Consider the following 25,570-nt stretch of genomic DNA (forward strand, 5'->3'; position numbering starts at 1 on the left):
AAATACCTTGGCGCCTGGTAGACAAAACCAATGTGATACAGAGAAAAAACTTTGATTTTATGGACTTTTCTCAAGTCCTGAAAATGGGTCCAGATAAAACTTCAGGTATCACTGTGTCCATTCTGCATCTCCTGGTGAAATGCAAAGTCTCTTCTTTGCAAAACAGAAACATCCTGCTACAATATTGATGAACCTTACCACTGGAAATTTCACTCAGAGAAACAAAGGGACAATTGATTGTTCTCACAAAGCCACAAAGTTGCCTGTCTGAGAGCATCTTGTAATCTGAGACCAAGCTGTTCCCTGTCTGCCATCCCTGCAGTGCCTCCCACCTGATGTTCTGCCCAGACAGGAGCAGTGGGCATTGCTCCAGGCTCACCACTGGTCACATCCAGCACTTCGGCTGCTTCTGATACACCTCTCTAGAACCTGTTCTACAGTTTATTTCATGCCCTCATACGTGAAGAAAGAAGATACCAGGAGCTTCTTTTTTTCATTAAATGTGTTTTCTCCCCATTGTGGCGTTGGCAATGAACCTGTTGGGATAAAATGACCATGGGAGTGGAGTCGGGCATGTTGGGAGCACTGCAGCAGCCCAGCATCACCCAGTGAATTTCTTTACTGAGCTCCTTGGAGAAAACAGCTGGACAGTGTTCACAGATCTGTAGTGCTTAAAACCAGAAAAAAATCAGATCATTTATCTCATCCCTTTTATATATCTGTCTATTATATATCACTTTTATACATCTTTACTAAATGATCTTTCTCTAACTAAACCATAGCATATATTTGCCATGAAATGTTTTTCCCTCAACAGTTTGTAGCTCTCATTTGCAGATGTCTGAGATTATTCCAGGAATTAATCATGTGCTTTAAAAAAAAAATAATAAAGAGTATCAAGCTGATTGCTAATTTTATTTTTCCTGGCTTCAGTTTCCAATCATTAGATGTTGCTCCACCTTATTTTCTTAGATTAAAGAGTCCTTTGCTTCCCAGTAATATTTCCCCATGAACCTTACATGGATTTTTCTAATCAAGTTGCCTCTTCATCTTCTTTTTAATAAGCTTAGCAGATTGAAATCTTAAACTCCCTTACCATAAATCATTGTTTCTGCTCCTCAGACTGTTTTTGGAGCCTTTTTTTGCTCATCTTCTCTAATTTTTTTTACATGCTTTTTAAAACAGGCTCCAGAGTCATGCATGGTATGTCTGAGAAAAGGAAGCATGGACAGGTTAAATGATGCTCCTGTGCTGGCTTGGGGCATCACCCTCCTCTTTCCTGCTGTGTTCATGTTCAGGGGTAGCATAGCTATTAAACCATTTAAGAGGTGCTCTTTCTCTCCTTTTTGACTGCTCCTCTGGGTTAATGTTCGGATAGAGAGAGATAAAGGCAGATTCCAGGGTAATGTTACTTTTTTCATAGGGTTGTTCATTTGTTGTGGGCCAAGAGAAACAAGTAAGAAGGACAGAGCGGAGGAGTGAGTGAGAACATTACTCTTTTTCCAGTAAAATATACATACTCTGATTTCAGTATAATGTATATAACTGAAAATGGAAAGACATTTTCTAGCTGGAATATCCCAATATTTCCTTGTCTGCTCTGGCCAACCATCCTGGGCCAGCACTGCTCAGTATGCAGGATTACTTGCTCTCCAGGGCAGCCTTCCCCAGCATCCAGGGTCCCCTGCAGAGCTGCTTTGCTTCCCTCCACCTCCCACACTACTGGTACAAAACACCTGAAGCAGATTGGCACAGATTTTGCAGAAGGGCTCCCAAAGCAGTGTCTTGTTCTGTAGGGACTACAAAAGATGCAGATCTTTGTGTAAAGGAAGAGGACCCCGTACAGAAGTCCCTTGCCAGGCCTTTCATCAGAATCCTTTTGAGCATCCTTTGCCTTTTTTCTCCATCTTTTCTTTCTGCTTCATCTTTGCTGCACTTATGATCTTATTTCTAAAATAACCAGGAGCAAACCCTTCTTTTTAAAATAGCTTCCCAGTCCTGCAGGCAGAGGACACATGGGTCGGACTTTGATCTCTTTATTAATCTACTAAAGAGGATGTGTGAAAAATCTGGGTTACTCTGGGCATTAGCCAGAACCTTTGAGAAAAAATGTCCCCATTGAAACAGATTATTATTGAGAGTTAATAGCTTTCATCCTTGGTGAGGATTTCTGCTGGTGCCATTCCCACATTTGGTTTGGATGGGAAGGTTGTGGAGGTGGGCACAAGGCATGCAAGGGTTTTGAAATCCCAGAAGTGCTTAGAAAATAAGGCAGAAGTTGTCATTTGCTGTAGGGACAATCAGATCCAGGGTGGGGGAAATACATACAGAGAGGCTATAATAATGAAGAGAGCTCCCAGTATGTAATTAATGTGGGACTAGAAATGCAGTACTCATGACTGCTTTAAAAAAAGCAAAAAAAAAGAAGGCATAGTCAGTAGAATGAAATTATACCATCAACTGTTTTCCTTCTGAATTACATTAAGAATGTATACCCACAGTAGATCTTCCTTCAAGATTTTGTGAAAATTTGAGGTATCTGAATTTTACATGACATCTGCCACAGACAGAAAATTGTGGGTTTTGTTTGTTTTTCTTGCCCATTTGGCTAACAAGTTGAGCCTGTGCATATCCAGGGAATAGCACAAAGTTCACTCAGTGCATAGGCATTGATTTTGCTGTGCTTCTGAGACCAAAGGGTAAGGTGGGTCTACCACCACTAAAGAGATGCCAGTAGCAGCCCAGATTCCTAAAAGTTGAACAATATGGCTCAAGCCATGCAGGGTGGCAACAAATCCCTTTTGTCATGGTTTGCCCCGTTGTTCTCAAGCGCTTGGAGCAAGTAGGGGATGGAACATGGCAGCAGTTTAGTCTTCAGTGGGGCTTCATGACTCCTCAGCCTGGTTTTATTGCTGAGTTTTACTGCACTGTCTGACAGTGATGGAAAGTGTTAGACTTTGATAGAGGTTATTAATAAATGAGAGGTTTCTTTCCTGTATTTGTGCATTTGAAGCAATTTGTTCCAGAGATGTCCATTCTGTCATTTTTGTTCATCCATATAAGATTTTTAAAAATATTTTTTCCCCAAGCAAAAGATATTAAAGCAAGATGAATACGGATATTTCTTATAATAAGTGGAGGGATGTGATAGAAGACACAAAAATGGTAATAAAGCCTAGTCAGGTAAAAATGTTGGCACATCTTATTTCATTTAATTCATAAGTGGAAGAAGATAGAGAATTTATTTGACTAAGCCTCTGGTTCAGTGTCTTGATGATATGTTTGGAAAATGGCTCTGCAATTGATGTGTAAGTGACCTTGAAGATGTCGTATTTAAGTGATAGCTCATTTTGATGTGAAGTTGTAAGCCTCCCCCTTGGACTCAAATAAAGCAAGCAAAGGAACTCAGCATTAAATTTAAGTAATTTCAAGGTAAAGAGGGAAGAAACTCTCCTCAAAACTCAAAATATAAATAGCCTGGGAGGTCAAGCACCTAATCTGAGATGTGCCTCTGTTTCAGTGCTATTAAAATGCTGCTTCGCTGGGACGTTTGCCCCTGTGTCACCCCAACCCTGGTGTCAGCCTTGGGACATCTGGGGAGATGTGATATGACTCCAGAGAAAACTCAGTCCTTATGGTGGGTGGCACTGCCAATTCAGTATGCAACGTTTACCCTTAACCACATTGCTCATATGTGTGTATATGTGTATATATATATATGTATGTGTATGTATATACATAAATATATATAAAATACTAATGCCTTCATAAATATTAATATATTAATATATGATTATTTAAAAAATAAAATACATGTTAAAATAATTATTTTTGTTTGAGAGGGCAGTGGCCAGATCTGAACTTGACTATTGCTTTTAGTTTGTTGAACTTCCCCGCTACCTGTAGTAAATTAGGTTACTTTTATGTTTTGCAGCCTGAGGCAGGGCTGGCCAGGATTCCTGCTCAGGCAGGATACCCTTCCCAGCCTGGTGTCAAGGTCCTGCCAGTTTAAGCTGTGATGATGTGCTGTACCTGATTTAATGGCCCTGACAGCTGCATTTTGCATTTAAGTTACGAGTATCCCTCCTTAACTTTGACTGGACCAACACCTCGGAGGTCAGAAGAATCACGGAATCATTAAGGTTGGAAAAGACCATCAGCTCCAGCCATTAAAATTTGGGAGTTTCCATACATTCCTGATCTGTATTTCAATCCTGCTGGCTATGTTTGCTCTAAAGCATTGCCTGGTGGTGGTTTCCTCTGTGAGCAGGAGTGATTTACTCTGTGCACTGGTGCTCTGCGCACAGCAGCAGCAGTTCTCCCTCCTTTGGGAAGAGCCAACAACTTGAACTTGCCTCAGAAACACATTCTGGCATGTCATGTCCAGCCTGAGTTGCAAACTGTATATTATTTACCTACTTATCTATTGAATGTTTCTATTGAATATTACATATTGAATATGTATATTGAATGTTATCTATTGAATATTACATTTATTGACACGGTGAGTGTCCTTGTCACGATTCTGGCTGGTTGTGATGGTTATGATATTGTGTGTAATATCATGGTAAAAGGTTTATTTGCAGACTAATTTGATGTTGTTGGAAATACCATTGCTGAGGGTTGGTTTTCTAATTCTCTTTTACTTTTCTGGGAACTCAGATGTGATATTCACCACAGAAACTGTACTTTGAGGTAACAGTAAATCTGTACATTCAAATCATCAGTAAAAAAGAGAAAACCAGAAGTTAAGCCCTAGACAGGAATGTAACCTGCCTTTCATTGTCTGACAAGAGTGGTTTATGATAAATGTTTTGTATTTCAACCAGACATAAGAATATTAGGAAGTTGTAGGTATGTATAGCCTCACAAAGTTAATATTGCTTTTGGACTCGTTCCTGGGCATGATCTAATCTCCATTTAAGTCAGTGGAGATTTTTCTTCTTGCTTCAATAGGAATTGAGTTTGTGTTTTAATACGCAGTAAAGCCTACAAAATTTGTGCAATAAACTAAAAACAGGAGGGCACACTTTGCGCAGTGGGGGGCTTTAAATGAAGGCCTTGAAATAGCATTTAATCACCAGAGTAAGGAGGCAGATTTTCAAAGCTGCCGGCTGTGAGCGGTGGGGGGGATAAGCGATCGGTCTCCTTCATGCTCCGCTTGAGTTTGTGGCTGATGTGATACCGCTGCCCGCATTCAGAACTGGCCCTGGCTATTTATGGCTTGAGAAGACTTTAAAAAGGGGTCTGTGGTTTATTCTGATTCCCACTGGCTTCGGTGGCCCCAGTGTGCTGAATTGGTCTGGCATTGATGTTCAGGTTCATGTCTTTCTTATGCTAAAACTGTTTAATCCTTTGTGTTATATTTTCAATTTACCCTTTAATTAATAAAATATCTCCCAAAAGATGCATGCATCTGCTTTCGTGTACACAAAACTGTTCTATGTGAAGGACCTAAATTAAAAAAAAAAACAAAACCAAAACCAAAACCAATGGGTTAGGTATAGTGTTAGTTTTCTTGTAATCATAAATATTCTTCCTCAATTTGCTGTGAAATTCCTGTCTACAAATCATGACATTATGGTTGATTTTACATTCACTGTTTTGATGAATAATGGGCTTGCAACATTTTTAAAGTTTTCCTGCCTACAATAGCTCTCCACTAAGTGTCCTTCAAAAATCACATCTCTGCTCAATGAAAGAAATCTGAATTAGCTCTGACATTTGCATTTGCACTCACAAATCTTTCCATGGCTCCCCTGTGTGCTGATGTGTGGGGGAAGGTTCCAGCCAGATCTTGGGGGTAGGAGTGTAGGTAGGCAGATTTAAAGCCTTCATCTTGGTGCAGCCGGATGAGGCATGTAAGTTCTTTCTTTCCCCTCTGTATTTTAGACAGAAAAAAGATTTAAAACTCATTATTCAACTGTTTTCTTCTCAAGCTACTTTTATTTATTACTTTTTTCCCAGCAAGGCAATGTAAACGAAGACCTTTGGCTGACAGCTTGGTGACAACCAAGGTGTTGTGTTTACTTCCAGGAGACTCACAGAGTCTTTGATAAAGGATCATGAATAATTAGTAGCATTTTGGAATCCGTGATTTTTCTGTTTCTTCCTTTGAAAGATGTAACAGCCCTGAGTACTTCAATGTTAGTCAGCATTCCTGACGGCCTCATTTTTGTCATTTTAATTTGGGGACAAACCAGCTTCTGCTTTGTAGCTGGTTTGCACTGAGCCCTTTTGTTTGGAAGCTGGAGAAGGGAGAGGCAGATGGGGGCTCTGGAATTGTTTTCTTCTATCATTTCATGGCAGAAGCTGACATGCCCTTGGACTTAATCAGGGAGTTTGCTGGTATCCTGGGGTCTGGAGTCAGGAAGGTGCATGCAGTACCCTTAGTGCTTCAGTCACCCTGAAGGTTGTATGTTTTTATAGTGACTTTAACCACCAAACCTTGGATTTGCACTAGCAAGGAATTGAATTTGTGTGGGAATGGGCCTATTGCATTCTGGTACCTTGGAGTATCTAGGAGTGTGTTACTGTAGTGTGACTTTTATCTTGTGCTGCAGCTTATGATGAGGGCATGTTCTGCCTTTGCTGCCTCTCACCCCTTCTGCCCTGTAGAGTAAATTGTACTCTACAGCCTCTACAGCTGCTCCTGGGCCGTGCTCACCTTATCTAACCTTTCCTGATTTCCCAGTCTGAGATGTACATTTGCGCAATTAGCTCATACTCCTGAAAAGGGTTTAGGAGAACAAGCAACATCTTTTGTCACTGAGGCTCTTCTCAATTGATAGCTGATGCAACACGTGCCCTGCAGAACTACTGCAGTATTTTGAAAAGGAGAGAACTAAGTATTTTTATGTGGCATTTCTGTGTGATAATTTTTGGAAGAGTAGCAGATACTTCATAATCAGTCTTCTTTCCCCATATCTTGTTCATAATTTACTGAGTGTATGGCTACTTCTACTGGCAGCTTTTATAACATGGGCTACTGAGTCACACAGCAAAATCACATTCTACGTTAGTTTCTGCAGCTAAGCCAATAACTTGGATAGAAGAATAAGTTCTGTTGTCTTGTCTCAGTACCAAGGTGCCAAATAATGGGAGATTGTGGCCCATCCCTGACAAGCAGTTGCTCCTACTAGATATCCTCCTTGTTGAATATTTGCACTCTCCTTTTTCTGCCATTGACTTCTAGCCATCAGACCTCAGTTTGCTTTTCTCAGCTAGATTAAAGAGCTTTGTTACTCTCTTTTGACTTCTCCATGCACAGCTTCTTACAGACCACCAAGTTGTCTTTTAATCTTGCCTTGAAAAAACTAAACAGAATTGAACTCCTTTCAATGTTTGTGCTATTGAGTGTATTCATGAAGGATGATCTGACTTTTAGGAGGAACGTATGTGTGTAGCAGATATCCATGGTGATGGGCACCTATGTAAACAGCCAGGCTGACAGCTCCAGTAAACATTCTCTTAAAGAGCTGTGGCAGGTCCATCCATCACACTACCTATATACACAGTACTGTCAAATATGTAAAGTGAACAAACAGGGGGCAAAAAAGAGGTGATGAAAGAAATAATGCTTTTCTCTAATCCCTTTTTGTTTTAAGAGCCTCTCAGGTTTCTCATCATGATAGTAAATACATGACTTTCTGATACTTTTTGGGTGGACCACATCATTTGAAGTGGTCTGGTGACAGATGTACAGCAAATCAGTGGGAGAGGAAAGAGGGAAATCCAGTTTGCCAATTCTTCATCCACTTTAATTGGTTTTTTTGGGGTTTTTTTTAACCTTCGTCCTTCATAATGCTATGTTTCATTGTGTCCAACTGCAGAAGCCATACAGAAAGCATTATCCCATTATTTTCTCAGGGAAAGAGGGAAGACAAGCCTTAAAGAGAAACAAGCGCACAACCTTCGCTTTGCTGGCACATTGCCGAGCCCAAGGGCTGCACTTAATTTACTTATAAATGTGTTGGGGATTTTATTCAGCAACTAATGCACTCTGTTGTTATTTTTCACTTACAGTGTTTGTAATGCATGTGGTGGTTGGCAAATTGTATGGGTCATATGTACTTGGAGGGATGAGTGGCAAGCATATGAGTGGCACTGCTTTCTGGATTGTTGGCTGGCTTTATTTCTGAGGCTGCCCTGAGCCTCAGGTGGTGCTGGCTCCAGGCCTTCAGGGATATTGCAAAATCCAGCTGAGGGCGACATAAAGAGCTGGCTCACAGATTTGTGCTTGGATTTCAGCTGTCTGACATAAAAACACTGTGGTGCCACCATGGTGTAGCATCCCAGTGGATGAGAACATCTGTTTTATCTGTCTTGTTCAGAAATGTGTCTGCAAAATCTTGGAACTTTTTGGTTTTTAGTCCCTGAAATTTTCATTATTTTTGCAGGTGTTTCTTCAGGATTTTTTTAGTCCAGGCATCCTTACATTGCTCACATTTCTCTTTTAATTAGCAAGGAGTAGAAAGAGTGCACCACAAAACCCATCCAAGAAAAGCTCTTAGAGCTGCTCCTAAAGGCCTCTCTTTCTTTCTGCTCCTGTAATAGCAGGAGCTATTACCTGTTAATATCTATGAGCTTTGAAGTAAGAGGAGCGTTTTCTGAATTTATTGTGATTTTATCCGAGGATATTCCCCTCCTTTCTCTCCGCTAAAGCAAGTGAGAGCCTATCTGTGAATTGCCCAGGGAATATTTTGCAGCCCCTGATATCAACTGTGTCAGCTCTTTGCATTCATGCCATAGTGATGAAAAAGCAGTGTTGATGACCAAGTATCATCATTAGTCTCAAGGGTTAACACCTCACGTGAAGCTGGCATTTGGCATCCCTCTGGAAGGATGTCATCCGCACCTGTGTAGAGTGATGCATTAAATATTTGGGCAGCTTGTGTATTCTTGTGGGTACTACCTTTATATCCATATGTGGGTGTACAGCAAGGAGGCATTTTGGACAGAATGTTGAAGACCATGGTAGAAGGTATTCCTAGGATAATGGCAGGATTTCCATGTGGAAAACCTGAAAGTGAATAAAAGTCTTCTTTCTTATCAAGCTGCTGTGTGGTGTTGACAGGTGGAACAACAAGACTTACTGAGGAAAAGGAATTAATTGTATCTGGGACCTTTTAATAAATCAAAAGTAAAAGTAAGAACCAGTGTAGCAGACCTGTTGGCAGTACCTAATGCTTGTTCAATGATCCTTCCCTTCTGAAATACAGAAATGAAAAGTAACTGCTGCCAGGAGTTATAAAATGAAGGAATGACTCAGAAGATAGATTTATTATCACCTCAGTATCGGTGAAATTCAGCTTCATAAACATAGGTTAATCTGCTAAAACCTTCTGTGCTCTCACTGGGGGAGAAACCTATTTATTTCAAATTTTGTTTAAAGATATAAAATAATTCTTCTTGTCTTCTGAGTAAATCATGATCTCTAGTATCACTAATATTAATTTTTTTCCCTGATTCTTTCCTATGTGGATTTATTTTTTTTTTATTTATTTATTTCTATGGCTTGTTATGGGCACTTCTCATCCCTGCAGTGTAATTTATCTTCTGGACTTGCAGGTTTTTTTTCATCACAGTTCACCATGTATTTCACCTATGTTTCTACAGAAACTCATTACATAGTACAGGCTGTTGCCAACAAGAATATTTAGAATATACTCTGCTTTTGTCCTCCAGTGCTGCCCTACTCACCTACAATGGGTGAATAGTATTTCTGAGTGCGAAGGACATGGATATGAGGTTACTGCAAAACGACCTAAGCCCATACATGACCAGTGCTGCTCCTTTCCCCTTCCTCTATTATATGGTTGATCAAATGTTAGGAGTATACTTGTCAGTTCAGACTAGCATTAAAAGGCCCCCAAAAGACATCCAAAGCTTGAAAAAAAAAATGTAGTATTAAAAAAAAAAAAAAGTATCTTATAAGAGAAGAGCAAATTCTTGTGACATCTCTGTGACTCTGTGTTTGGGTTCTGTGCTACCTTGAAAACTTTTCTGAGACTTGAAGCTATCATGGAAACAGTGCAGTCAGATCCTTAAAAAAAAGCCAAAAAGACATGCATATTTTTTATTAGTGCTGACTTTAGAGCAGCTCTGTCCTCAATAATTAACTGATAATTTTGTTCTAAATAGCATCACACACATCTGAGACTAAATTAATGTTTCTTGCGTTCCTGTTTTGCCCTGCAATTTCTCCATCATTTGCCATTTACTAATAACACAATTTCATGGTTTGCAAACAGTCCTTTTGAGTATTTCTTAAGCTTGAGATCCACTGCATTAGTGTGTCTCTCAAGATTAACAATGCTGTATTAGGAGATGAAAATGTTCTTGATATATGTGTCACAGAAGTGGTGAGGAAGTGCATTTGCTTGTTTTGATGCTGGTGTGGTTTTGTGTGTGGTACTGGTGCATTTGGTCCTCTGTGCACTCATGGTCAGTGCTTAAGCCAGTGAAGGTCTGGACTATGCCAATACAAGCAAATCTTGGAGTGGCAGAGTTTCTGCTTTATCATAGAATCACAGAATGGTTTGGTTTAGAAGGGACCTGAAGGGTCATCTGGTTCCAACCAGACACAAACCAGGTGTTAATGTCAAGAGGCAGATGGGTTTCTAAAGCAATTCAGGCAAAAAGGAGGTGAGAGGAAGACCTTCATGCCAGGACAGTACAGGCACAGGGCTGATAATTCAATCCCTCTCTGTGGCTCTGAGCCAGAATCACATCAGCATCAGAATAAGCAAATGCACTTCCTCACCACTTCGGTGGCACATATATCAAGAACATTTTCATCTCCTTATACACAGATAGACTTTCTCTTTTGTTTCTTAGGACCAGGTGGAAAACCAACTGATGTTTTCTTACACCAGTAGGTAAAGTGGCCAAACCTTTCCTTCCTCTGTGATAAAAGAGGATAGAAATATATTTGTTATATTCATTATCTAAGGGCTACTGTGTAAGCTTTTGATTGCTTGTTATCCAGGATTTTGGCATTGTGCAATGAGGGAACTCAATTTTAAATTTACTATTTTCTGAACTTCGATGGATTCATTTTAAATTGCCTCCTAGGTTTTCTTCTTTAGCAAGGGAACAGGCAGGAACTAAAAAAGAAAAGCCACTTTTTTTTTTTGGTTGTTTTTTTTTGGTTGTTTGTTTGTTTGTTTTGTGCAATTCATTGTCAGCAGTTGTATCCCTCCCTACCAAGGCTTATACAAGTTTGCATCACAAAGCAGAAAAATGATGGTGTTTCTTCTGTTACTCTGCCAGCTGCAGTTCTAGCAAAGAATTGGCTGTGGCATTAGGCCATTTATGAAGAGCCATCCTTTTACCTTCTCTCCCTCTCAATTTCTTGGGACAAAGGATTGAGATGTTGAGCTGAGTTCACAAAGTAATTCCTGAGCTCAGGCTTCTGTTTTCATTTGTTGGACAACTTGAATTTTTCTACGGGTAGAGCCTTTGTTATATGCTGAACAGATTTCTGTAGTACAGCCAAATGATGACAGTTGTGATGTTTTATTGATCCTATTCATGACATCCTCTGCTTGCTGTTTTCTACAGGAGTCATCTACACAGCAGACGTTCTTGACCGGGAGACAACCAAATCCTACTGGTTGACAGTGTATGCGACTGATCATGGTGTTGTCCCACTCTACACTACCATGGAAGTCTACATTGAAGTGGAGGATGTGAATGACAATGCCCCTCTCACCTCTGAGCCTATCTATTACCCAGTCATCATGGAAAACTCCCCAAAGGATGTATCTGTCATTCAGATTCAAGCCCAGGACCCTGACTCCAGCACTAACGAAAAACTGACTTACCGGATTACAAGTGGAAATCCCCAGAACTTCTTTGTGATCAATCCCAAAACAGGTAACAAAACCCTGTTGCCTCAGGGCAGTGGGAAAATGCAATTTACATATTTATTGGCTTTCACCCCTTCAGGGTGCGCTGGTTTACTTTCCAAACCTCTGTTTTCTGATAGCTTATGTGACTAAAGCATCTTATATGTGTCTGAAGCATTCTGCTTTGCATCAGTGTGCAAAGGTGCTGGTAGATGATGTGCTGCAGATGTGCTGCTGCAGCAATCACTCTGCCCTGGGTCACTGAATCGCTGCTGGCTGTTGCCTCTTCCTGTGTCTACAGGGATGAGACTTTGCTGCACTGACTCTGCAGAGCAGTGCTAGGAAGCAGATTCAAGCTGTTGCAGGTTACAGAGCACTGTTTCACTCTTTTATTAGCTGGTGTAGCACTACTGAAGTAAGTGACATGATGGCTGTCCAGCACATGTAATAAGGTTACATGTGAAAGTAGGTGGATTTAATTCTACAGCTTGCTTTACACACACACAAAAAAAAAAAAAAAAAACAGCAACAACAAAAAAAAAAACCAACTAAAAAAAAAAAAAACCAAAAAACCCCCCCAAAAAAAAAAACAGTTTAGATGACCTAAATGTCCCTCTGGCCTTTAAAAAAAATCCAAGTGTTTGTATTGATTTCTAACAGCTGGTGATTTAGCCTGTGAGTACAGTGTGGCAGAGATGGTGATTGTTTTAAGTTAAAATACTGTTGTTATCTGGCAGTGGAGCATGGCACTCAAGCAGAGCAGCTCTACTCATGTCTGTACCCCAGGTGCCTTTGCTGAATGAGGCTGATAAAGAAATCGCCTCAGGAGATGTAGCCTGAGGTCCTGGATGCTCTGCTGGGTGCCTACCTGTGCTTGGCAGTCTGTGTTCCTCACTCCAGCGAGTACCAGCTCTGCTTACTCATTGGGCTTTTGGGGACCCTCCAGCATGGTCTGGAGCTTGAGAGTTGAGGGGATCTTTCAGAGCAATTTTCCGATCTTTATGACAGGAGTTCAGAGAATTCACACAGTGCTTCTGCTTGTTTTCATGCTCCTACTTTTGTTCTGGGGTTTTGATTTTTTTTTTAAGTTTATTTATATCTTCTGCTAAATTTCTAAACAGCTAAAAAACTAGAAGGAATAGATGTGAGAGGGAACATTTTTAATTTTGTGTACAGAAATGCTGTTCACTAAATAAATTTTCAACATTTGGTTGGGCAATCCTATTGCAATGTGTGGCATAAGAAGGGGTCAGGATCTTCTCAGGCGTAAGCCCAGGTGAAGAATTATGGAGAATGTATAATCACTGTGTTCAATCTGCTGAGCCCTAAGGCGCATATCTCACTTATTTTTAACACTTGGAATGGCCGAAGATGCTCTTCCATCTGCATCCCTTCTCCCCCTCCCCACCCCATAAATCCCATCTGGGCAAAGTAGCAGAGTTAGGACTCACAGTGTTTAATGCTTGTGCTTCCCTTCCATGAGCTCCTCCCGCAGAGCAATCTGCTCAGCACAGCCCTGCTTATCTGTGACAGGGACTGGAGCCGGGCATGTGGCAGCCCTGCAGCACCCTAGCCTGGTGGCACACCCTGTGAGTTGGCTCTTTGTCCTTCTACTGAGCAGACAGGATACTTTTCCATAACAGTGAGATCTTATTCTCACAGTTAACACTGGCAGTGGTTAATCTTCATTTGGACTGTGGAAATTGCTGTCTGAGAGCTTAAAGGCTTCAGGATGAGTAACTTTGCTGCTTGGGCAACTCCCAAAGGGCCCCTCTTACACTCAGTAAGCATCCTTGCTAGACTGGCTGTGATTTGTTATAGAGAGGCTAAATCATCCCTTTTCTATCCAATTCAGTGCCAAATGCGGAGCAGTGAGAACTGGGCAAGGTGGCCTCTTGGAGTTTGTTTTGAAAACGATGAGGCTGACAGTGTGTGTGTATGCAGAGATCCCTTTCCCCAAAGATGAGCACCCGGCCTTGACATCAGAAGGCTTTCTCCTGATGGCATGCTGATGTCCGAGGAATAAAAGCATAATGGATTTTCCTAGAGAGTGCCCCTGGGGCTCTCTGACAAGGCTGCTTTCAGCCCTCTCCCTGCAGTGCACTAGTTTTGTCTAAGACAGTAATTTACACTCCAGTTGTTTTGTACAGGAGACTTCTGCATGCACAGGAGAGGTTCGTAGCCTGGCAGCCCCATACTCTAGCTGGGATTCAGCACAGCAGTAACTCACGTAGAGTGTTGCACAGCAGCCCTAAATGCGACAGCATGCTGTATAATCAAGATGAAAAGGTTTAATGTGAACCCAAATATGCTGCGATTGCTGTATACGTGGGCTGAATGAGCATGCTCCTGCTGTCGGGGGAGAATAGTCATTTGAGAAAGGGGATCTTTTATTTTCTGTGTCACTTTGGAAGTTTCAACACTGCCAGCAAACTGACATCTCACTCCTGTGAGTAATCCACTGCTGAGAGTCAACATGAAGGCATCATCCTGCATTTTTTACATCTTTTGGTGAGAGATGAGAGAAGAGATGGGGAGTTTGCTGGAGCATAGAGATGTTCTCAGTTGTCTTTGAAGGTCAGCAGTGATTGTGTTTGCCTTCCTCTGGAGCTCACTTTCAGCTGCCTTGTAGCTCATGCAGGTCAGGCAGGTTTCTGGAGGCACATGGACCACTGCATGTCTGATCAAGCGGGAACACAGGGAGTCCAGGTTTTGTTCCTGGTTCTAATTCAGGATCGTAATTCCAGCCAATTCTTACACTCATGATTGATTATCTGGATAGCAGAAGCAACATTACTCCTTGTGTGCCATATCTGTAGACAGAAGAAACCTCTTAATAGACAAGTTGTCACTTCCCACATTCTTATAGACTGGCACAGCTTGTGGTGGCTATTTTAGGCAGTCCAACTGCAAATGTAGCACGTGCATTTAGATCTGTTTGAAGGCAGGCTTCAGACCTTTCAGGATTATTACCTGCAGTTTGCTCTGTGGGTTTTAGAGAGATGAAGTGTTGCTCCTGCAGGAATGAAGAGCTGCTAAAAAGCCACCGATAGCAAGATCTGGGCACTGAAGTTGCCCTGGGTGTATTCTCATTGGGGGCTGACTCTGCTGTGGGGGCACAAATACATGATGGCAATGACCCTCATCTTTAGGCTTGGGGTTTATATGAGTGCTTCATGGAAGAGGACAGGAACATGAGCAGCCCACCCATGTGTGTCAGGATTGGAAAGGCAGTGTGGGCAACCTCCCATGAAGACTTTTTTTCTCACCTTGATATTTTTATTGAAATACAGCCAAGCATCAGTTTGCGCCTTGGTACCCACTTTTATCTCATGAGCTGATATTCATAGGTACAAGTACTAAGTGAATAATGAAGCACATGAGCACGTGTGAAACCATAAACCATTTACACTGGAGAACAAGGCAGCCTTGTTCTGCTAACTGGTGGACACTGCAGCCTAAGTGTAGCAGGTCCAAGAGAGCAAGATAGGATTTTCCTTTATAGTGAGCAAGGGGAATATATATATATATTGCAAAAGCGCAGTTTTGTGAGGGGAGTAGGAAATACGTTTTTCAAAAAGTTGAGGTGACTCTAGGGGTTACATGACTACAAGGAAAGGCATTCCCCTGGGCATTTGTTTCCCAGCTGTGTATACACGCAGCAGCATGGAAGGCATTCCTGGAGCTCAGCATCTTCAGCAGCTGCAAGTCAGCCCTAAAGCCTGATGTGGCTGCTGGGAGAGACAGGCCTTTTCCTCATAGCTTGACTTGTGTGCTTGGGAGGGCTTGGGGTTGCTTTGGCAGAGCACAGGGTCACAGGGCTGTGCTCCTTTGTGGGTGGTGTGGGACGGGAAGGATGGCAGAGCTGCTGCCGGAGCAGCTGGGCTGACCAGCTCCCAGGGGTGCCACATTCAGCCTGAGCCGAGTCAGTCACTCTTGGGTGAGGGGCGTGAGGTAAATAAAACAGAAGATGGAGTTAATAAAAAAATTGATTGATCAGAGCTGTAAATTCTTACTTTTATTTCATGTATATGGGTGTTAATTTTACAGCACAGGGGTCATTTACTGCGTTGATTTATTATGTTTCTGCGCTCTAGAAAAAACAAGTTTTAATTCAAGCCATTGCATTACTTTGTTTAGTGTTAACATATTTTGAACAAACCCAGTAAGCTTCTCTTCAGTCTAATATAGATTACTTAAGAGATTCTTTAACTAACACGCCAATAGACCAAATTTCACTCTTGTGCACATTTTTATTCATTAATTTACTCTAAAATTATGCTTGTGCATCTGGAAAATCTGCTTACACCTTGCTTAGCCTTTTGTTGGCACCATTTAAACAGAGACAGACCCCTGGCACCTCTGAAATAGTATTTGCTGCAGTGGTTAAGGCAGGATGCGCTTTTAGGTTTAGAAATAGTGCATGTAGGTCAGTACATCTCTAGAGAGCAGCAGTATTCTGCCTCTGGAAGCTGTCTCTGAACTGTCACATCTGCACCTAGATTTGGAAAGACTCTGGATATTTTCACACTGAAGTAGTATTAATATTTATATAAGCTAATACGGGGTTAGTGAGTGTCAGAATTTAATTGGTATGAATGCTACTCTTCTCAGTAGGCTGGACTTTGCTTTCTTTTGCACTCACAAAGCCAGCTGGCATAGAATCCTGCTGGGTCTGAAAGCCACAATTGCCCTGCCATACTAAGATAGTGCTTCACCCTCCTGTCCTAAATCCTGATTTTTACGGCCGCTTTTCTTTGGCTTGTCCTGAGAAATCCTCACACATCTTTGCCCTCACAGACTGAGACAAATCCAGTGGTTTGCTGCTGCTCCACATCCTGATGTCTACCAGCAGTACAGATGCAGGGTACCCAGTGCCTCTATTCAGCCCAGAAATCATAGAATCGAGGAATGGTTTGGATTGGAAGGGACATTAAAGACCACCTAGTTCAAACACCCCTGCCATAGGCAGGCACATCTTCCACTAGACCAGTTGCTCAGAAGCCCATGCAGCCTGGCCATGAACATTTCCAGAAATGGAGCAGGGATTATCCTTCATTCACACTTAAATATTATAGCTGTTGTTAGACAGCAGACCTTGTTGTTAGAGCAGACCTTGAGGAGGGGGTTGCTCTGGGCAGCTCTGGAGGGTTTCCCAGTGGTCTTGGAAGGTTTCTAGGTTTCTCAGCCTGTTCTTGTAGTCAAGGGACACTTGCCTGTCCTGACTGCTCCATCCATGCTGCTAAACTCTTAATAAAAACTTCCTCTGACATAAGATCTTCCATATCTTGTAAATGAAGGCCATTAGCTTTTTTTTTTGTTTTTAGTCTTACCTGCAGTCTTTCTCCAGGGTGTGTTTTAGGTGCTATTGTGATCTAATTAGAAAATGTATTTTGAATTTTGATGGCATTGCAGGGCATCTGCCTACCGCTGGGTGCTCCTCATGAAGGGTGTCTCCCTCATGTGTGTTGGCCATGGAGCTGTTTTTGGCAGCTCGCATGTGCAATGAAAATCAGCTCTGCAAATCATATCATAGCATGAATAGCTCAATTTCTTTTCCGCCTGTAAGTGTCCTTGCCCTGTTGACGAGCAGAGAGGACCTTGCAGGGGGACAAGACATTGATTGTGGGGCTCTCCAGTCAATGGTGAATTGAGGAATTGGTCTCCTTTTCCTTTCGTGCTCTTTTAACACTTTGTACAATGTTTGTACAAATGCTGAGTTCACCAACAGCTGCAGAATCCAGCCTGATATATCCATCACTGATATGTGACCATAACTAACACAGAATTTTACAATGTAATTCCCTTACCACATTAGCTGGCTTCTATCCTCTGTAATTTATGTTGTATCAACATACGCTAAATTATCTAGTTTCTTTGCTTTCACTTCTCTACTATTTAAAAGTGTAGCTCTTAATGACTTCTTTGTAATGTACTCACTATTAAAAATGGAGCTTTGGAGCATTTTAAAAGCTTTAATTTCTGCTTTGGCATGCTTATTCTTTACTGGACACCATATATCCAGGGGTTTGAGCCCAGGGTTAACAGCCGGAAAATCAAAGGACTGTGGATGCTGGAGTTGTGTGCTTAATCACAGTGGGACCTATAAATGTGTTAGGCACTGTACAGCAGATTAGACAAAGTTCCTGCATTAAGGAGTTTGCCATAATAACAATAATAATAGCAATAATTAAGAAAAAAGAGGAGATGAAAAAAAATAGGGAGAAGGATGTAGATCAAGTCCATCTGCTTGCCAGGGCACGTTTATTCCCCAGAGAAAATTTTCAATTAGATCCCAAGCTGCAGCATAGCAGGGACAGAAACTCTTCTTTTGACTGAGTCACCTCATCTCATAGTTTTTCTTTTTTTTTTTTTTCTTTTTTTTTTTTGTAAGTGGAAGTAATTTCTTGCCTTATGTGATTGTCCTGCAAATTAATTCACAGTAGACAGTTTGGGGATCAAATATGCTCTGGAAATGCAAGCTATTGATTTTTTCAGGCATCTTGGCATTAATAGACGTGCATTCGCAGTCATGTATTCGTATGCATACAAAAAATTTTAAAAAAAGAAGCATCACTTCCAAAATGGTAGGATGAAGAGAAATGTAAAAGAATTTTAGACTAAGTAAGTATTGTCTAATGGCCAGACCACTAATTCCACTGAAAATGACAAAATTTGGGCTCAGCCAGCATGTTTCTTCCCTCCTCCCTTCCTCTCTGGCAGCAATTTCTTTCTCAATCTGTATATGTTATCTGTGGAGAGGGTAAAGGTGTGAGCTGTGTCACCTCAGTTACAGCTACAGTAATGCTGCTATTAATAAAATAATAAATCCAGTTTTATAATTTCTCTTGAACAGACCTGATTTCTGCTAGCAGTGGGTTTTTATTCATGAAGCACTGAATATGGCTGAGATTTCTGGATGTCTCTGGTATCAAGTGCCTCTTTTAAAATGACATTTAAAGATACAATATTTCTTAGAAATGCCATTTCTTTGTAATCAGCAGATTTATACTTGGCTTATAGAAATTTTAACCTTTCTTTAGATGTCCATGATGACTTTTTTAGCCCTCTTTCCAAGTAAGAAGTGTAAGGACTGTTCCTGTTGCCTTGACTGGACAATTGTGTCCTCACTTACTCAATGCAGCACCAGTTTTTAATCTGAACTCCTTGTTTGCTGCAGTAGAGACTTATGTCTGAAGGGCATAAGCGTGGCAAGGGCCAGTGGGAGAGAGTTTTTTTCTGATGGAAGAAGTTGCTGCCCAATGATCAGACAGCTCCCTTTCTTCCTGTCCTAGCACAAATTCTGGAACAGCAACAATTTTGCCACTGATCTCATAAATCTACATTGTTGTGCATTACATCAATCATTTGTTCTTGTTACAAACACCAGCACAGCGTATCTTCTGCCTATTCAGAAGTAACTTCTCCTATCAGCTTAGCTGTGAAATTCATTTTTCTACCTTGTCTGTCAGTTCACTTTCTCTATTCATAAATTTCCAGAAGTCATGGCTAGGCAGAACTGTTTAAGAAATCACCTTTTTAATAGACTGTGCTATTCCTGCACCAATTTTTAAATAGGGCTGTTCCATTCACTTCCAAGTAGCCAAATTCTCTTGTTAGAATTATTATCAATGGCAGAAGCACAGTTTAGCTTACTGGGTGAAATTGTACCACAAGTACTGAGTAACAGCCCTGTTAAATGTATGCACAATGCATATGCTATGGCTACTTGTCATTTCCTGCCATACATTATTATGATAACATCAGCAAATGTCCCTGTATTACAGTAATTGCTTGTGGTCCAAGTCTGAACTCTGGCAGGAGGAATTAGGTTGGTGAGTTAGGGAATCTGAGGTGTGGAGCCTGTGAGCGTGGCATTTATGCAGGAGCAGGGGTCTAGAGTGGGAGCTGCCAGGGAGGAAAATAAAGCTGTGATGTTAGCCCAGAGGAGGTGAAAGCTTGGGATGGGGGTAGTTGAGGGGGTTCTTTTTTCCTTTTTATTTCCTACTGCTTTTTAATCAATTAAGTAACTTGTGTTTATCTTTTGCTCAACAGTCAAAGTTATTACTGGTGTCTGTGATGTTGGACACTGCAAATCCCAAGCAGACAATATTAAACCAGCTTTTTCCCCTTTTACTCAGGTGCAGTGAACACAGTCATACTGTCTTAGATCAGCCACTATTTGTGGCTTGAGTAGTGTTTCACCTTGTGTGAGGAATTTCTAAAATCTGTTAGTGGACTGGAAGTTAGAGGCAAGGAATGTAGTTCCGTTTACCCTTAGTTAACATGTGATCCTTGGTACAAACGATGATATTTCCTGTTTGGAGAATTTGATTGACCTATGCTGCATGTGGGTATTAAGAAAAAACCAAAGCTCAGAAATGGAAATAAAAAGAGAAGGCAACTGGGAAGGCAGGTGTGTTTGCATAATCCATAACAATGTCAGTAATCACCATCTATTAATTGTTTGTCTTCCATCACACTGGAGATTGTATCAGCACCTCTTAAACCCCCAAAGTCTCACAACCACACAGTTCAGCTAAACCAGTCTGTTCAAAAATCAAGCTTAACAGTGGATTGTGTTATTTTTCCCCTTTTCTTTTCTGACTCTGTTTCCATCAGAGTTACACTGTTATAACCAAAGATAATTATTTTCTTTGAAATTATTCTCTCCTCCTTTCCCCTTCCCCTTATGTTAATGAGAGTGTTTTTCGTTTGCTGGGAAGACTGACACAACTTCTTTGAAATGAGTAGTGTTGTTGCCAGTTAAGTATGTGACCTTATCTGTGTAATTGTACAGATCGTGCTGCCATATGTCTACATGCACAGAGCTTAATTTAACCAGACACATACATGTGTAAAAATAAAGCAGTATCTGGGGGTTAAATATCAGAAGAGCCCCCTAATCACAGCTTTCACATTATATGCAGCTTTCTACAGAGCTTGAAGAGCTCTGAAGTTAAATCTTTAAAAACACTCTTTACATGGGACCATGCTCTTGTAACCTTGTTTTGATGTTGATTGTCTTGTGGATTCTACTGTGCCTCTACTTCCTTGCATGTTGTTCCTACTTGGCTTCTCCCCCTGTGGTAGCTAAGCCCTTCATGCTGCTTGGTAAGGTAGAATAGGGCCATTTTTAATTTTTACAAGCAGGGAACTGATGCAAAGGAAGCAGCTAACTCATCCGATGACAGCAATAAAAATTTGCTTGCTCTTAATTTGCCTTCAAAGCCAGTGGCCACATGTAATGCAAAGCCTTATGGCATGGGTCCAGCCCATCCTACCCTGCTAAATGCAAGGCAACCAGGCAACCCTGGCACAAGTGTTTTCTACCGTGTGCACAGAACTTACCTGGGCAGTTTTGAGCTCCGGTAGAATCTATTTCCTATCCTATTCCCAGCTAGTCCTCTATTACCTATCCCTACCTTTCAGTCCTTCTTGGCCTTCTTTCTCTCTTGCCCAAAAGCAAGCCTGGACTGCCCACAGGAGAGAAAGAATTAGAGTTTGTACAGGGACAAGGAGTCTCAGACGGCTCAATTGGAACCTGGGCATGTAAGGGCAGAGCTGACTCTTGTCTTTTGGGTGGATGAAGCAACCCCCTTCTCCATCAGCCTAATGCAGGCACAAGGCTAAGCATTCGTGCTGCTGCTGTCATGGAGCAAGGAGGCAAACCTAGAGCACTCAAGTCTCCCACTACCCCCAATAATCATGTTCTTTCTTTCTCAATACTACCTTTGCTTGTACTTTCTGTGCAGGAACATTTCCTCGTTGTTTCCTGTGTAAAGTCAATGTCATGACATGCTGTGGGTTTGTTGCCTTCTAAGAGAAATTTAATGTTTGTGTCAGATGAGTTGGTGCAAGGAATCTGTGCTGCAGTGATCTATTTATATGGTAATTAGCAAGTAGCTTTGCAACTCTTAAAGGGATTTGGTTTGAAAACTAAGTATAATTTCCTGAATTTTAACTTACCAGCAGTGTATGAACAGCAGTGCACATGCACTTTTTTTGTGATGCATCCACAATACCCAAAAGATAAATGTAAGTCTGCTCTGCAACAGAATATTTTGGCTATAATTAATTTTTCTCCATTCACCATATGCTTGTATTTTCTGACCTTCATTTTATTCACAGGCTCCGTGTAATAAAATGTGCAGTATTAAAACAAAAGTTGCTTAAAGAAGCACAAGTGCTTCTGGTGCTACCTCTTCTGCTGAATTATGTGGTTTGTGCCACCTGAGAATTTGACCATTGTATCCTTAAAAAGTTATTATTATGGAAAGGTGTTGTCATTGCTCAAAGATATTCAAGTTATTTTTGTTAATAGAAGAATGAGATTAGGTTTTTTTAAATCTTTGGAGAAATGCTGTAAGCCCAGTCAGATCCTTTAGGAGAGGAAACAGGGATGAAGAATCTTCTCTTTGTCCTTATTATCCTGTATCAGAGGCAGTCCTTGAGACACAACCTGGGAATGCACTGCAAATGGCGCAAAGAATAATTGCTGCTAAATTTAATTTATTGAGTAGGTGTGAATTAGATTAATTAAACAGAGAATAAACACACACAAGATTACCCAAAGTGGCTGCATGGATGGAAAAATGTTAGGCTGTATTAACAATTTAGATACACATAATGCTGAGATATTTTTCATGTGAGTCTGTAATTTCTTAAGGGATTTCTCTCAGGATTTTTATTTCTTTCTTCTAACACTTAATGTAATCCAAACTGATTAAGGGAATGCAGTGCATTAGAGGGAAGAAAAATAAGGCAAACACATGCTTAAGAATTAACTTGAGTAGTCTATTGGGTGAGCTGCAGCTTTGGCTCAGTAATACACCCATGCCCTGCATTTGTAAGTGTGAAAAGCCCTTGGCTTGGGCTGGATTCACTTGCAGACAACAGAGTCCTTTAAGAAGGAGGCACAGCTCAGCATCAGAGAAGCAAACAGGCAGGATTTGGATACAGTCCTTGTTCAGTCAGCTGCATGGGGGGGGCTTCATGCCCCACTCCCAAACTTAGCTCTAATTTGTCGGTGCATCTCTCCTTCTGCAACCTGATGTTGAGCAGAGATTTTATTGTATTCAGCCTGTAGTAGGTTTCCTCTCCGCCTCCAAAACTTCTGTCTCTACTTTTTTATTGAAGTCATTGTGCAAGATAGCTGGGATTTTGCAAACACCCTGCAAGGCATTAGTCTAACCTCTTTACTGCCTTATTAGCAACAGAAATGCAGCACTGAGAATATAATTAAGATTTAATGGGAAGGCAAGAATTTCAGAGAAGAGAAGATTCCTATGTAGAGAGATATTATTTTTTCTTATAAACAAACATGAGGAAAGGAGATGAGAACATGAAGAAAATAATACAGGTTTTGTTGAAGGCACTGTATAAAGACAATTGCATGACAAGAAAATACTGCATGTTCAAAACTGTTTCACCTGTCTATGTATATGGACTTGGCTTTTGTCATCATGAATGTCCACTCCCACCTTTACTAGTTCCTAAACAACCCAGAATCATATACTCAAGATACCTTAATTTCTGCATATTAAGTCCTGCAAGAAAAGTAAGAAGGATTGTGGGGTTCAGGTTGGGTTTGGTTTTGGGTATTCGCTTCTGGTTTGGTTTTTTTGTGCACAAGTTTTTGTGGATCTGCTTTAGCACTTTTATTTCAATTATTTAATAATTTAAAATAATTCACAGCTAAGAACTCAGTCAGGAAAAGCAAAACCTGTGCTGCCTTTTGGTAAGCCGAAACGGTGACTTATTTTTTTAAATATTTATTTGCAATCTCGTGGCACCTTTGTAGCTGCAGCCGCGAGGCAGCACCCTGCCGTGCTTGGCAGGATAAGTGGAGTAAAAGATGGTCGCTACTCCGAAAAAGCTCACAGTTTAGGGGGAGCCTGAGACAACAGATGGGGAAAAGCAGATGGAGATGCGTCAGAAAAACCAAGGCGGTATTGATCAGTGCTAAGTTTGTTGCTGGGCACTCTGGGTGTGCAGAGGAGTGGAGAGCAGGCTTTTAGAAAAGGGAGCATGGGGCAGTTTGGACACGGGCTGGCAAGGTGCCCTCGTGTGCCATGGACTTTGTCCTGGGGCTGTAGCTCCCAGCCTCTTGCAGAGCTTGCAGGGAGGGGCTGCAAGGGATTGGCTCCAAATAGGATACAGGATATATATATATATATATATATATATATATATATATATATATATATATATATATGTGTGTGTGTGTGTGTGTTCTGCATCTATATCTATGGAAAGATTTCCCTCCCTCTCTCTGAGGCATGTATATATAGATACAGTTTTTAATTACTTTTCTTCCAAAATTTAACACAAATTGCAAAGGATTGGTTCTGGTGGGTTTCAATTATGGCACTTTTTTTTTCTTTCTTTCTTTCCTTTTTGTTTCTGTCATGTTTGGGGTTGTTTTTTTTTTTTTTTTTTTTTTTTTTTTAATTAAAGGATTTTTCAGCAAAAAAACATTCCAAGTAGATTTTTTTTTCCTCTTTTTTGGAATATCTGTAAGTTTGGAGGTTTTTTTCCCTGTTCTCTTTTCTCTGTTTTCATGAGAAAAGTAAGAGAGTGACAGTTAAAAGAGAAGGGCTTAACTGCCCTGTGAGTGGGACATGAGGGCATAGTCTCCTGGAAAGGCTGAAGTTTTCAAACATGATGTCCAGCTCTGCTCCTGAAAGGTGAAATTCCCTTATAGTCTGGAAAAGCTGGCCTCACCATAGTTAAAAAGAAAATACCTAATGGAGCATCCCCATCCCTTCCTCCTGCACTGGAGATCCAGGGGTTTTGGAGTGGGGATTTAATAGAGGCATTTGCTGTCTACAGCCAGAGTAGGATCCAGGAAGCTATCTGAATACTTCATTTCTCATTGCTAATGATGTGCCTATAGACAGGTGAGCCAGAGTTAAAATCCTGTGTTTTCTTCACCTGTCTACCTGCGTGGGCAGAGACTCAATGTTAAATGACAGAGTCAGATATTTAGAGCAAGATTCTCAGCTCTTTTTAAGCATGACTGGATCCTGTGTCAATACATCTACTTAAAAGGATCACATCACTGGGATTCTCAAGTGCCCTTTTTTAAAACTAAAATTTGCACTACCATACCGTGGGGAGTCGAAGAATTTCAGTCTGTGTAATTTGTCAAGAAAAATTGAAGGGGTTGTGGCTTCGTAGTTTGTGTGTGCGTGCATGGAGACAGGATTTCTGAAAAAGGTTTTCTTTTATCTGACAGATAAAAGTAATAAAAGATAGTGAAGTCAGAGAAATTCAGACTAAAAAAGAGTCCTGTTTTTCTGGGTTAGGATAGTTGTAGCTGTAAAGGTGTTATTCCAAGATTATGGTCCAGACACAGTGGCAAAATTCCCTGACCATTATTATCCAAGAGCACAAAAAAGATTATCTGATCTGTCCAAAAACCTGTAAATGCATAATGAACACAGTTTAATCCAAAAATTACATAGCAGTAGAGGGGCTTTATGGCACAGCTCCATTTTGCACAAAAAGCTAGGAGGAGAGGCTGTCTCTTCCGGGAATGGATAATATATATTCAAATACACTGTTGTCCCATGTTTTTCTTCTCTGAGGTACTTGAGTACTATTATTGCTGTGAAATGTTATAAATAATTCAACAAAAGAAAAAAATTATTATATATCTACATTGATTCTAACAGGATAAAAATAAGAAAACATTAGCACCAACTTGCCTCACA

General features: G+C 40.9%; 1 protein-coding gene across 13 annotated transcripts in view; it reads left to right on the forward strand.

The window, feature by feature from the left end:
* FAT3 (FAT atypical cadherin 3) overlaps positions 1–25,570 on the forward strand; it is a 394,190-nt gene that overhangs the window by 167,791 nt on the left and 200,829 nt on the right. For all 13 annotated transcript variants that reach the window (XR_012055102.1, XM_072927060.1, XM_072927018.1 and 10 more), the window contains one exon: positions 11,566–11,880. Coding sequence is in view for 12 of the 13 variants with exons in the window: in XM_072927060.1 (XP_072783161.1) it covers positions 11,566–11,880 (315 nt within the window). In the remaining variant the exon portion in view is untranslated. The remainder of the gene's footprint in view (positions 1–11,565; positions 11,881–25,570) is intronic.

Source organism: Taeniopygia guttata, chromosome 1 (assembly GCF_048771995.1).
Source record: "Taeniopygia guttata chromosome 1, bTaeGut7.mat, whole genome shotgun sequence".
Classification (NCBI taxonomy): domain Eukaryota; kingdom Metazoa; phylum Chordata; class Aves; order Passeriformes; family Estrildidae; genus Taeniopygia; species Taeniopygia guttata.